We start from the raw sequence: 14,906 nt of genomic DNA, 5'->3' as shown, positions 1-14,906 counted from the left end.
CACTGATTAACATGTTCTCTTCTTTAAATATTTTCATGGATCCTCATCATCCTTGGAAACAGTATAAGGATGTTTCTAGTTCTATTTCTCTAGTTCATTTTTCCTCTATTTCCCCACATCTGTGCTCCAACCAATCCAAATTATTCCAGTCCAACAAAGATGCCATTGCATCTCTTAGCTTTGTACATTTGCACATACCTAGGCAAATTGTGAATGTGCTCAAGGGAACTAGGTACCTCTCCTCTATAGCTCAACAGCTCTCAGAACCCCCACAGGGTGCCTAGCTCTATGGCAGCTCTCATATTACTGCCTTGACATCCATGTTTTTCCTTATTTAGCTCCCTCCTTAGGCAGTGATTTTATCTTATTCATCAGCTCTTAGCTATGTACCTGGCATAGAATCAGTGCTCAATAAATGTTGGTTGAAGTAAAAAATGAATAAAAAACTTTTAAATATTTATGCAGAGACAGCATATAAAGTTCACTATTAGGAGGTTCCTTTTCTGAGACTTCCCATGTTTTCCAAAATAGTTAAATGTAGTCCCTAATGCAATCAGTCCATGAAACATAACCTGGAAAGGGCCTCTTGGGTCACATTCTCATTTCTGTGGAGCTCAACATGAATTGCAGCCAGGGCTAGGAGTAGTTTTCCAAAATGAGCCAAATTTACAGTATGAATTGTCCATCACTACTTTAATGAAGATCACATCTCTGTACTTAGGGAAATGATGGAACTTGATAAATGTGCAGTAACTATATGAGAGCAATTACAATTAGCTCTGAAACAATTTGGGACCATTCTAACTGAAAATTGTTTATTTAAGCTCTGAAAAAGCTGTATCTCCTAGTTATTCTAAGTGTAAGTTAGGCTTATTCTCTAGATTATGAAGGGTGTACAGATGTTGAAATATTATATGTGTATATGTATGACTGTATGTGTGTGTGTGTGTGTGTGTGTGTGTGTGTGTGTGTTGGAACCAAGCAAGTTGGTGGAATCCAGAGCCTGCAGATACTTTATGAGTGGCTACATTGTTTGTAACTAAGATATATGAAAGCAAGGCTTTCAGGACGCAAATGTAAGGTATGATTGTGAAAGACCACCCACTGCTTAGAATAACAATTTAGCAACTTTCAAACAGTTTAAATAACACATAATCATTCATTGTTATCAAAATAAAAGAAACATACATTTATACATATATAATCTATGAACATAAATATATAAAACATATTCAAACACCACATTTAGATAAAGCTGAAGCTAAAAATGTCAGTCTACTTGACATATCCTCCTCAAATTTCTGTTTTGGCAGAGGGGCAACAAGGTTCCCAGGGTGCAAGAGAATCAAGAAGCTTTCACTCTACCACTCCTTCCTCAGTCTCTGCTGAAGATCAACTTAGACAATGATGCATTCAGAGAATGTCATTCTCTAGGTATATGCCATTGTAGGATATCGTTCGACAGTGATCAATTCCTCTAGACTATTCTTACATTCATTCCAAACTTTATTAATAACTCTGTACAAGCCATTCTACTTACCAATCTAGAGGATCCAATCAAACATGGCTTCTGCATTCAACAAGCATAGGGTCTGACAGAGGCTATGAATAAGCTATATACTTTGAAAAATGAATATTAAGCAAGAAAAATACAGATAAAGTATTTCTAGGGGAAAATGTAATTAGGAGATGTCTCTGTATTATCTCCGCACACATGTAAATTTCCATATTTTTCAGTCCCTCAGATCTGTTATGTGCCAGTTAACTTTCTGATATATACCAGAGTAAAGGCTTTTAATATTCTTCTTGTGCCCATCACTCTAACACTTCCCCTTTCACCAGATTTCCCTCAGCTTCAATAACCCAAATCAAAATTTTACAAACAGCAATGGAGATTCATAGGATTCCACAATACACACTGTAACTACCAGTATGCAGAGTGTGTGAGAAACGGAGCAGAACCATAACTAAGGAGGAAACTCTCCAACAGAATTTTTATATTGTTTTCAAATGAACATCATCCCTTTCTTTTCTACCCTCTTTTCTACTTGGGCCTTTGACTGAAAAATCCTAATGGGTCATCTCTAGCCAAGTAATTGATTTTTCTCAGCTGATTTTAAAAGTTTGTCCTAATGCATGCAGAAATTAAGAAAATTCTCAAGAATCCCTTTATCCTACTCCAATACAATTTCTATGGCTGAAAATTCACTTTAGGTTATGTTCTTTGAAATGTACATTTATGAAATTTGATGTTATAGGTAAAAAACACCAAACAGTGAGAAAAAACTTATACATTCAGTATATGTTTCTGTAACTCACACCAAGTTGCATCATTTTCACAAAACTAAATAAAGTGAAGATAAAGATATGCATTTATGTATATGTGGATTTATTTAATTTATCTTTAAACTACTCACTTCTTGTAAAATCTAGCTAGTCTACTTTTTCTAGGGAGTTATAGTGTAGCCAAATGAACTAAACCAAAGTTTTTTATCAGGTACCTGTAGACCATAAAAGGATTTTTGACCTGAAAAAAAAAGTATTCACTCTTTTAGAAACCTTAGTATATAAGTAAAAATAAATCAAGTACCTAAATATTGTTTTATGGAGTTGTTATGTCCATAATATTATTCTAACTCCAATTATTCATTTAGTCCATAAATATTCATTGAGTACCTATTAATTGTATCATGCACTGTGATAGGCACTAGGGATATAAAGATAAGATGCAACCCTTAACCTCAAGGAGATCACAGTCTAATAGGAATATTATGACCATGTATCTTGAAGATGTCATAATCAGAATTTATAATTTTCCAGTAAAAAACTCATTTTCAAAAGGTAGAATCAAAAAGCCCAATTAAAATTCTACTCTAAAAGTTTGCCTTATTCTGGGTGTAGAAGGAATAAATAAAAAATTCATTATGGATGAAATTTTGAAAAATACAAAATATTCTCAAAATCATCCCTACTGAGAAATGTACATTTCAGCTACTATCAGTAATTAACTGTTTGGAACACTAACCATGCATTTTGATCTTAACATCGACTCCCTTTGATTCATAAGGAAAAATACAAATTTTCAAGGCTTTATTCAGCTACATACAGACTCAAAAGTGAAAATGCCTTCTCTGTTAATCAATCTGGATTCATTTTTGTTTTAAAATGGCCAACAGGTATTTCTAATCATTTTCACTTGGATAATTGATCTTTAATTGGTCTAATTTGAAGAACAGAACTAAGTCTTTACTTGTGTATTTAACAGGGTATTCAAGTGAGACTATCATGTCCAAATGAGCGTTTCAACCACAAACACAGTATTCAGAACACACATTTTCTCTGCTGATATGCCCATCTTCACCTTGCTTTCTGAATTGCATTCTTCCTGTCATTACATTTCAGAAAGTACATTCCATTGCTGCCTCTAAAGCAAGGCTGGGGCCCATGGCTTGGATTCTATTTTCTGATGCTCATTTCTTAATGGAGTGCTAGGGGATCCTGTTTCAAATCACACTATTTGCTAAATATAGACAGATGAGTGGGGGACTGTTCTGCCCACACTTTCCATTAGACCTTAGATTACAAAAAAAAAAAAAAAAAAAAAAAAAATCAAACCCATTTACAAACTTGGCTAGGGCTGAATAGGTGTTTGCTCCTGGTATGATCTCTTGATTTGAGTCTATACATAAATTCTGATCCCAAGCTACAGAAATCTGTGAGGTACTTCAACAGGTCTGGGCTTGTGTTGTAGCTCAATTCCCAAATATGGTAATGTCAACATTCACGAGAAAGGTCTAGCTGACATTAAATCAGAGTTTAATTTAAGAGATGTCTTACAATTTATGTGCTATAATAATTGTTGCTCTTTAATGATACTAAGCAAGTCATAACAGCATTGCTAATTTCAATTTGTTCTTTAGGTACTCAATATTAATAGGCCCTGCCTGATAGTAAGAGCTGCCAGTTAATTGAAGTATGCCTAAATCTGTCTCTAGTCAAAATAGAGGTTGTCCAAAAAGTTTGTGCACATACCCCAGTAATATGCTACAAAAAATCTGGACTTAGGTTTTTAAAATAAGTAAGATGACATGTAGCTTAAGAAAGTATTTGAGAGTTCATAGAGAATACATAATAACCTAGAAATTATATTATTGTCAATTATTTACTAAATGCTCTATGGTACTCTTAACATTGTGTTCCACACTGCATCAAAAGCAGTGCTTTCCCTTTAAGAAGCTTATAATCTAAAACATACAAACAACCATATGCAGAAAAAAGCTAGAGATCAGAGTAAAAGGAAGCATTCACAAAAATGTACAAATTCAGCATGCCAGAACTTTTCAGTTGAGCAATATGATCCCCAGCGAAATTCTTTCCAAATGATGTATCGTGTGCACAAGTTACAAGTGATTATCTTCAATTTTCTTGGAAATGAGCAATAAGATACCCCTTAAGACCCATGTTTTTATATATGCATCAAACTCTAAAGTTGGCAGGGTCATTGATAGCTGCAATTTAAGGAGAAAACATATTTTTTCTGTCTTGTCTTATAGCAGACAAATCCAGGACTCTTTCCCCCCAGGTTGATAATAAGCAGCCTTTCTCTAGGCTGCAATGAACAACCAGCATTACAACTTTAAAGATGGGAGTACAGAATGCTCAAAAATATTGCATCAAAATACTGGATACAACCTATCAGCCCATAAGGGGAAAAGAATTGCAAAACTGACACTATCCTTGGCATCTAGCACCCATCAAAACCTTCTTATGCCTATTTTTTCTAATGCTTACAAACGGAATTTCCCTCCAAGAATTAAGAAAACTTTTTTAAGATGGCGGTCCTATTAAGAGATTCCTCCCTATCTCCCTCTTCATCTCTTCAGTTCTTTTTCCCTTCCCCAGGCTGGCTATTGTGACCATTTCAGCCAATTTCCTGGAGGTATTTTCTAGCCCTTTTCACCCTATTTAATCCTACAAGTTTCCTGAGAGCCTGTTTACTTGTATGCTCCCCCACTAGAGTGTGAGCGCCTTAACAAAAGAGACCGTTTCTAACCCCTCGGATACCCGCAGCACCTAACACAGCCCGCCAAGGAGCAAGCAGTTTTAGTGTCCTTTCAGGCCAAGGTGCTCCACTGATCATCAACCATCTTTACAATCAGATTGAGGCGCCCCTCTAAGCACATCTACGCGCCAATCAGGATTAATACAATATATGTATTCAGACGGCACTGGGGAAAAAAATTCTCTAAACTCTTTCAAGTTAACAAACAATAATACAACTCTTTCAAAGTTTTAACAAATCACCTGCCCACCCAAATGTTGAGTGCAATCTCAGAGAAGGGAAAAAAAAACCTCCCAACACCTCACTTTCTCCGACGTTAGGACCACTAACTGCTTCAAACCAATTGGGGAGCCAGATCTGACACTTTAAAAAACAACAACAAATACCAAATGCCCTCTTTGTTTCAAAAACGCCGATTTTTATCTTTGTGTTGTTTCATCTGTTTTGAGAAACTCCAAAGTCTATTTGGCTCTTAAAGGCTGCCTTTTACCCATAGGGGCATTTGGCCTTCTGCAATGGTTCTTGTGCTTTACAAGGCCCTCTAAGGCAAGATTCCTCAATCTTTAGGGAGTTGCAACACTTTCACAGTTAAGTTTGATTTTCTCATTCTCATTCTTCCCCTTCACCATCATCCCCCTACGAAAGTGGTGCATGGCATTCATAAAGTGAATTACACTTGATTTTTGTTTAGAGGAATTTTTTTTTTCAGACTTCTGTTGCATTCCCTTGAGACAATTGGAAACATCATTGTCTGATTACTAACTCACTTTCCTTGTCTAAAATGGTATCCATTCTTGATTGCGCTTGTGGGTAGGTTAAGCAAAACAAAATAAACATCTAGGCTTATGAGCTCATTGGCTTTTTTTCTGAATTTTTCTAAATTAAATAAGGGCAAAAGAGCTACACTGAAAGTCAGTTATATGGATTTTTCTGCCAAATGCTAACTCTGTGTGCCTGGTTTCCATCTGTGGTGCTTTCCAAGTTACAAATCCTTAAAAAAAAAAAGAAGAAAAAAAGTCTGGGGTATGAAAAGATCTATGGATTTCGGGGACATACTATTAGAATCACTATCCTGTGCCTTTGAACACTCTAAAAGAAATGGGAAAGTGAGATTGTAAGGCTTTAGAGCAGTTTTGTGGAAGTCTGGTGTAGTCCTCCAGCACCAATGATTTATTTTTTAGGCTGGCTGATTTCAAATGCAATTTAGTTGCATCCATATTAGCACAAGAAATGTACCTTATCCACTCTAACCCAATTCTGCTAATGGCCAAAGTTAGCACTCAATTCCAAATGCTCCTCCTAAGTGAGGCAGGACATTCTTGAGGATTTCTCTTTACTGTTACCCAATCTCATTTTATCTGGGACAAAGAAAGCTTTAATGCAGTTAAAACAGCGGAGCCAGTAAACTGAGCATTGCTTAAAATATAGATGGGGGGATGAAAAGTGGCCATCATGATGGTTCGTAACTCAAATAATTTGCAGCTCTCTTTCAATTTCCAACCACTAATCAACAGCAGCAAATTACACATTTATTCACTTGGAAATTATACACTTGCCATTCTATTTAGTCTGCCATTATTGTCTCTGCTCTGAAATACTGATGAGCTCTTTCCACACATGGACATTAGGATTTTCACCATGTTTTCCATACCTACAGTGACAATATTTGCTCAACTGAAATTCAGACCACATGGTCTTATGCCAGAACAAAGTACTGGAAATATGCACTGCTCCAGTAAATCCAGGATATATGGTAGCTGTATGGATATCACCATATTTGAATTTTGGCTTTGCTCCAAGGCAAGTCAGAACAGTGCCTGCCATGTAGAAGATACTCAACACTGCATGTGTTAAATGGAAGTGAAATAGGGTTTATATGGCAAAAACCCTTGGAAAGTGATTTTTCCTATGGGGTTTGAGAAACGCTAGTGGGAAATAATAAATTTACCAGTCCCTGTTGTTCTCTATAGTATGGCCATCTTTAGGACCAGAGTAAGGGAGCGGGAAAGGAGGTGGGTGCGGGCCAAATCTCATACGCACAGTGTGTGGGCCCTCCCAATACTTTTATACAGATGCTGCAAAGAGGCAGGCAGCCAGAGCTGGGGGAGGGGAGGGGGGGGAGGAGTGAAAGCCTGAGTGTGTGTGTAGAGGGGGTTGCTCAATCAGTATGTGCATTCCCTCTGGCCCTTTTCTTCTTTTAAGCACAACCTTTACTCCCTGAATTCAAATCGCCCACATTGTGGGGACTTACCTTGCGAAGACCAATTTTTATATTGTGACCAAAAGCCTGTTCTCTGGCTTTAGCAATCTAATACCATAGCACTTTGAGGGGGAGAGAGATTCGCCTGTTGTTTTAGCTCCGTGGAACTGATTCATAGGTTGCCCCTTGCAGCTCCTGCACACGCCCACGTGGTATGCTATTAACACTTAACAGTGGAAGAGGTAGTTCTACCCTTCCTTAGAGAAAAGTCCTGCAAGGCGTTATTTAACATATGCACAAATGCATTTCAGTCGCCAAAAAAGGGTGGCCAATTACCTTTGCAACTAAACAGCAGGCTCGCTCGCCTGGGCTTTTTATCCACCTAAAGAAAGGGCCGAGGGTGCCCAGGGTGCCGAGGGCGCGCTGGCTGCCTAGGTAACCTCCCGCTGGTGAACGCTGGCTGGCAGTGCCCACAGGGCGTGCATCACACCCACAACTTGGTCCAACCACCAGGCCCGCCTCTCTAACTTGGTGAGAGCCCAAGAGCCTGGTTTGTGCGAGGGTGGTTGCCCGATCCCTGATCCCTCGGAAGCACGGGATCCGCGCTTCTCTAGATGCATTGGTTTGAGCAGAGATCCGGGAGGCCACAGACGCCTTAAGGCTTGTGAATCTACGCGCCTTTTTCTGCAGAGCGCACCTCGGCTAAATTAACATGTTTGAAACCAACTCTTCTTGCCCTCACTGTCAGTGTAGCGACTTGTTCTGGTGATATTCTAAGGTAGGCTTTTAGGATCGACCATGGGACGGTCAATCACACAAGGCCATTAATATTCATCTGTTGACAGCGGCAGCCCTCGGCTAAGGATAAAATGTGCCCTTCCAGCGAGACCTGAGAGTGGAGAACAAAAGGCAGGCGTTCGGGAACTTTCCTCCACTTAAAATCATCTTTCCTTCAGGGTCCAGCCTGTCAAAAAAGGGTGATGAATTTGAGAAGGGGAGGAGTTAGATCATCTTTGGACTCCTGCTCCTGGGGCCAGCATTTTTGAAGCGATTTTGCCAAACTAGAGAAGGGATACTGTTTTTGAGAAAAGGCTCGGTCCTTCTCATGTAGGAGACCCTCGCGCTCAAAAGTTTCCTTCTGTGTGTCTTTACTTACCACTGCAGATCTGGAGACCGGACCTCAACTTTGTCTGCACTTGGGCCCACGAGCTGGGGACCCAAGCTGTGGGGGGGGGAGGAAGGGGGCGCGCGGGTTGAGGACCGAATGGCCGGAGCCTCGGTCCAGCTTCGGCTGAAATTTTGGCACGTATGTGCAGGCAAGCGTGGCAAATTCTCAAGGCACCCTTTTGGCTGTGAGGCACCCGTTCCCAGAGGCCCTGGGAGCCAGTTCCCACCTTCCCGCCCTCCCCCCAAAAATGGGCGCTTGGGAACAGGCCATCACGGCCGATCCTCCCCGCTAGCACCTTCCCTGACAGCAGAGCGAGTGCAGGGAATGCAGCCCGGTCCACACACACTCTTCTTCCTTCCTGGGGAGACCCGGTCTGCCTCGGGCACAACGAGCACCCCCGGTGCCCCTGGATTCTCAGGATCGCCGCCTCCCTCCCGGGGTTAGAGCACTCGGGTTCCTGCCACCCCGCGCCCCCGGGGCTCTATGCTGGGCGCGGGAGAGCTTAAGGGACTCCTCCTCACCTGGTACGGGGGTTTCGGGCACCCACTTGAGTCCGGGCTGCAGTCTCTGGAAAAAGGAGCGAACCTGGTGACAGGTGGCGTCCGGTGGGGGTGGAGGCTGCGCCTGTCCCGGGAGGTCCAAGTGGAGCAGCATCGCGGCCACGAAGCACGCGGTGCGCACGGACCCCGCCATCCTGCTGGGAGGAAGGCGAGGGGAGCGCGGGAGAGTGGCGACGGGGACAAGAGCAGCCCCCAAAGCAGCGAGGCTAGCAGTGGCCGGAGGAACGGGAGACGTGCCGTTACCCAGCCGCTGCAAAAGTTTCCTCGCAGCTACCTGAGCGCGGAGCGAGGGCGGGAACGCTAGGCTGCACTGGAGGGGCGGGGTCAGCCGATGAGGGGCGGGGCCAGTCGAGGAGGGGCGGGGCGAGGAAGGACCAGGCGGGGCGGGGCGAGGCGAACCGCGCCGGCCGAGGGGCTATGGCGATCCTGCGGGTTGGGGAAGGGGGGGCACCAGGCTGCAGGGACTGTTGGAGCCCCGCAGCGCCAAGATCGGGATCGAGTGGGGCTGCACGAGAAGCGGGCTCGGAGCGTGAGCTAGCTCCTGGCTGCCCGGCCCCGCACCCCCTTCGCCTCCGTTGCACACAGGGCGTTCTGGCACAACTGCTGCAGAGGGGCTGCGGGCTCGGGCGTGCTGATTGGCTTCCCTGCAGCCGTCCCCCCTCTGACTGGCTCTGGGAGAAGTTCCCCAGCCTTACTCCTCCTTCCGCCCGCTCGCTCGCTGGCGGTGCCGGGAGAGCTTTTCTCTTTCGGGATTTTGCAATATCTCCATCCTTCCCGGTTTAAGCGCCCCTCTCTACTTTGCCACAGGTCTCTTTCCAGCCTGGTCCAGCTTGTCTCTGGCCACCAGAGCCACACAAAATCCACCTCCTCTCCCTGATCTCCAAGGAGCTTCCCTCAAAAGGTTTTCCCATCGCAAGGTTTTCCCATCGCAGCCACGGCTGGGTTCACAAACCCGACCTGCAAACAGTCACAAACCATGGCAACTGGGGCTCGTTGGCGGGTTCACAGCCTGCCTCATCTTTGAATACTGTACCTAGAAAGTCTGAAAGCCTGTGCGGCTTACGAGGTTTGATTCAATAAAACCACACAAAGTCGGAGAAAGCATCTGATCCCATAATGTTAAAAGAATCTGTCTCCTGCAAGACAGTCCCAGGTGATCCTTCATGAGGTAGAGCATAACCGGTGACAGCAAAATAACCTGGGGCTTAACGCAGCCCAACTCATTAGAAAAATCATGTGCACAGCAAATTCAGTGAGCGAGAACTAGCTTGTTTCATACGTGAAATAGAAGGCTGAAATGTCTCCTACACCCAACTCTCCATGTCTCCTGCTTAAATTTCGCCATTAGAAATCCAGTTCTTTAAAAAGCAAATACTTCTCTCAGGAAGAATGCATGTAGCCATTACTTATATGCTCCTAAGTAAGGATCTTTAACCCGTGTATTCTTTTTTGTGAAACACACACACACACACACACACACACACACACACACACACACACTTTAGCACATAAGTAGAAACTCGGCATTTGTATAATGAAATGACTTTAACACCTCAGTGTGAATTCATTTATCATCCGATTGTGTTGTGTCTGATCTAGGTGAGCATAGGTTTTAATAAGTAAAGAAAAGGGAGAGCCTCCACACCAGGAATTCTCCTGGAAGTGCTAGGTTAGGGGAGATGAGGTCATTTAGCAGGACTTGTGGTCTGAGAAAAGAGGCAAAGGAAAGGAGAGGTCACTGAGGAGCTCATTTGTTCATTCATTTGTTCAACAGCAAATATTTGAACTCGTACTACGTACCAGATACTGTGGGACACAAATAGACAATGGGGATACAAAGATTAACCTATGGTACCTGACTTCAAAGAGCTACAAGACTAATGGGAAAGACAAGCAAACAGAAAAATGTTAGCACAGCATGAGGTAAGTGCTCACACAGAGGTAAAGGCAGAGTTCTAAAGGGGCAAGAGACAAGGTCTGAGAAAGCTTTCCAGAAGAGATGGTGTCCTAAATTCAGGCTTGAAAGTCCAGCAGGAGTTGAGGTGAAGGGGAAAAAAAAAAAAAAAGATGGGAAGAAGGGCGCCAAGGAAAAAGCAGCAGCATGAACAAAGACTGAGAGGAGGGAGCCTGGTGTGGCCTAGTTGGAAGGTAGCAGGATTCAGGCTGGAGATTTAGCAGCAGAGGTAAGCAAGTGCCAGATGATGCAGAGTTTTAAAGTCATGGGAAGGAGCCTAGGGAGCCACTTAGGGACATTTTAAGTAGAGGAGTGACAGGATCATATTTGCCTTATTAAAAGATCTCTCCGGCAACATTGTGGTGAATGGCTTGGGGAAGGAAGAAAGTTGAAAGCTGGTTAAGAGACTTGTGAAAATAATCCAGACAAGAAATGAGAAAAGCTGTTGCAGAGGAGATTTGGAAGGGAAAAATACTACCAGCAATGTTTAGGAGATAGAATTAAAAGGGCCTAGTGACCTAGTGGATGTGGGGGATGGGAGAGAAAGAGTCAAGGACGGAGGGCTCATTCATTCTTTGTTCAACAAACATTTGAGTGCTGCCTATGTATCTGGCATTCTTCTCCTACTTCATAATTTTGCCCGGGGCTAGGCCTGCTCCTGCATTGAACATTTGACAAATGACATATCCACTTTAAAAGAAACACCAATTAAGAGTCATAATTTGGCTGGTGAGTTTGATATGTTCCACCTGTGGAGCCCTGTGACCAAAGGGCAGATTGGAAGGCAAGCATTGATTGAATTTCATGACCCCGCAGAGGAAGACATGACCTCCCATAAATTCATGATCTTCCAGAGTTCATGCGACTAACTACAAAGGCAACAGTTGTTTTCACTGCAGGGTACTGAGGACCCTGAAAAAAGGGGATTGCAACTTATTTTTAATATATCCTTTTATATCTAATACTCTTTGTATAAACCAGGTCAGTGCTTCCCAAGTGAAGTGTGGTATGTGGGCCAGTGAAGTCTTTTAGTTTTGTTTCAAAAAATACCTATTTTATTATGAATTAGAAAAAAATTATATATATATATATATATATATATATATATATATATATAGAGAGAGAGAGAGAGAGAGAGAGAGAGAGAGAGAGAGAGAGAGAGAGAATCCAACCCATGATTCCATCAGGACAAAGCCAAATGCTGTGATAAATTTATTTCAATAAAATGTGAGCTGGCTTAAAGAAAAACATTAAATACTACTGGCAATATGAGGACATAGCAAAACTTTTGAATGACTAGGATTTTGGCTAGGTCATAGGCAGACTGGCCCTGGGGTTCTGTGAAATATGCCTTTTGCTTAAAAGCTTCTGCTACTCCTCCCAACTACTCAAAGGTTTCAATTTTAATAAGTGCCTCTCAAACATTTTCTAGCCTCCCAGCTCACAAGTGATGACTCTAACAGTGGAATCTTAGGTGCTGGATAAGGTGCAGAGGAATAGGCTTTTAGTCAAGAAAGCTCACAGGAACACCGTGGGCAGCTGGCCACTCTGACTCCACAGTGACATGTAATTTTACTGACTAAAATCTCATTCCTTTACCTAAGTATAAAATCTGTTTGTTTCATTATATACTGTATAACTTTCTCCTGCTAGCAGTCAGGTCAATGACTCATCCTTGCTCTTTAGTAAGAAGAGACAAAGAGAAACAATCAGCCTAGAAACACAAAAGGATGTGCTGATTGAGTCGGTGTGCACTTTCTACAATTCATGGTTTTGTGCTTTCAGGCCCAGTTGGAAACATTTAGATAACATCCTTGAGCCACATTTTTCTCTCCGGACCTCAGAGGAAGCCTACCTAGCACAGCAGGCCCAGGAGAACTTTTCTTCACCTTTCATTCCTAGTCTCCAGTTTAAATGAATTTGAGAATTCCCAGCTGCAGCCAGCAGCTATTATCTTGCCGTAGCTGGGAGGAGAGTCTGGTTCCATGGCTCCAAAAGCAGCATAAATCAGGGTTTCTGGGAGAGGGTTAAGAAAGAGTGTTCAACAGCTGCCGCCATAGGAGGGGCTCATACAAAGCCACACAAGCACACATGGTTTGTCTTGAGTCCAGCTCCCTTTGCCCCTTGAGCCCAGTTCCCATCCCCCTCAGGCACCCCCTATCTTCTCCCCTTCACACTACCCTGAAAACATTCTTTCAGAGAAGAAACTTTAAAACTCATCTGCTCACAGCGTATGTGGCTGACAGGATATAATGGGACTGCCCACCCAGGGGTATGAGTATTTTAACAGGGATCAAAGCTTTAAACCAAAGGAGCAGAGCTCTAAAAAACTGTGGAATTCCAGGCATTTACCAGTGGGAAGGGAGTGTTTAAACTGAGGGGCAATGAGGCCTTTTTTGTGCACCTGAAATCACATCATGTAGACAGTTGCTTATATGTTAAACTGGCGCTGCTCACAGTCAACACCTCCCTAGCCACACCTCTGAGCTCTATGGCACACAGCTACTTTGTCTCTCCTTCTCTTTCCGTGTATGACTCCTTTGTGGAGCAGAGGGGAGGGGAGGCGCCAGGCACACTGATCCCAATTTTCCCAAATGTATAAGCTATGATCAGAGAATGAATTATGGTCCTCTGGGAAAGAGAGTGTCCATTCATTCATCCCAGCCAGCGGGCCAGTGCAATGTAAATGGTAACTTTGTAAGTTAAAAGACTTAAAGCCATTTTGAAAATTGCATAATAATCCCAGGCAGAATTTGGCTCTGTGTGTATGGAAAATTAATAGGCCCCACTGAGATGTTGCATTATGAGTTGTGGGCAAGATAGCCCCTCCTCAGACCAGGGACTATGATTTGCCCCCACGAAATCCACAAAGTATACTGAGGTTCTTGTAAGTTAGAGTCCAAGACTTGGGGGGAAAAAATCAACATTTTATTTGTGGCATCATATTGATTACTACAGATAAAAAAAATATTTTATTCTGTCTTCATTTGAATAAAGGGCGAATAAATATCACACGATCTTCATAATATATTTCTTCATACCCCTAGTCCATTGATTTTTTTTTATTATTATTGGGTAGATATACACTAAGTATATCTAACATTTTGTGTCTCTTGAATAGAATATTTGGTTTTCTATAGAAACTTAAAGAGTTTGTAATTTGGTGGTTAAGAGTATGGCAGCTTTAAAACTAAAGGTTGGTTTTAGTTTTAAAGCCTGAGGTGTGGCTTTATGTGCCACATTCCAATTCACACATACTTGTTTTGCTTTAACTATGGTGGACCAAACACATAGCGGTTCAGGTACTGTAATGTATTTATTTTTATGTATGGTGTGTAGAACCTCTAAGTAACTTTACTAAGGTTTTCTGGGTCTTTATAGTCTGGAGCTTCGGTCCCCAATAAGTCAACAATCTTCACATCATTGAGGCCCTTTCCCATCCCTAGATCCCCCTGAATTCCCAGCAACATATGGAAAAAAATTAACAGCTACCACCACAAGCAGCAGCTCATACTTTCTTTTTTTTCTTAATATATATATATATTAAATATATATTATATTTATATATTTATATATTTATATATTATATATAAATTTGTATATTATAAATATATATTATAAATATATATTTATTTATATATTATATATATTTATATATTTATATATTATATATAAATATATATTATATATATTTAATAATATATATTAAAATATATATATTTTAAATATATATATATATATATTGATTTTTTACAGAGAGGAGGGGAGAGGGATAGAGAGTTGGAAACATTGATGATAGAGAAACATCAATCTGCTTCCTCCTGCACACCCCCTACTGGGGATGTACCCACAACCAAGGTATTGTACATGCCCTTAACCAGAATCGAACCCAAGACCCTTCAGTCTGAAGGCCGATGCTCTATCCACTGAGCCAAACCAGTTTGGGCAGCAGCTCATACTTT

General features: G+C 41.9%; 1 protein-coding gene across 1 annotated transcript in view; it reads right to left on the bottom strand.

Annotated features, from left to right (window-relative positions):
- Nucleotides 1–9,291, bottom strand: part of GPC3 (glypican 3) — a 338,830-nt gene extending 329,539 nt beyond the window's left edge. The window contains exon 1 of the mRNA XM_036443491.2: nucleotides 8,952–9,291. Within this exon, the coding sequence (XP_036299384.1) occupies nucleotides 8,952–9,123 (172 nt within the window). The 5' untranslated portion in view covers nucleotides 9,124–9,291. The remainder of the gene's footprint in view (nucleotides 1–8,951) is intronic.
- Nucleotides 9,292–14,906: the final 5,615 nt, after the last annotated feature.

The sequence above is a fragment of the Pipistrellus kuhlii genome, unplaced genomic scaffold (genome assembly GCF_014108245.1).
Source record: "Pipistrellus kuhlii isolate mPipKuh1 unplaced genomic scaffold, mPipKuh1.p scaffold_m20_p_19, whole genome shotgun sequence".
Classification (NCBI taxonomy): domain Eukaryota; kingdom Metazoa; phylum Chordata; class Mammalia; order Chiroptera; family Vespertilionidae; genus Pipistrellus; species Pipistrellus kuhlii.
Note: the sequence above shows the minus strand (reverse complement) of the source record. Positions and strands in the feature narration are given on the sequence as shown.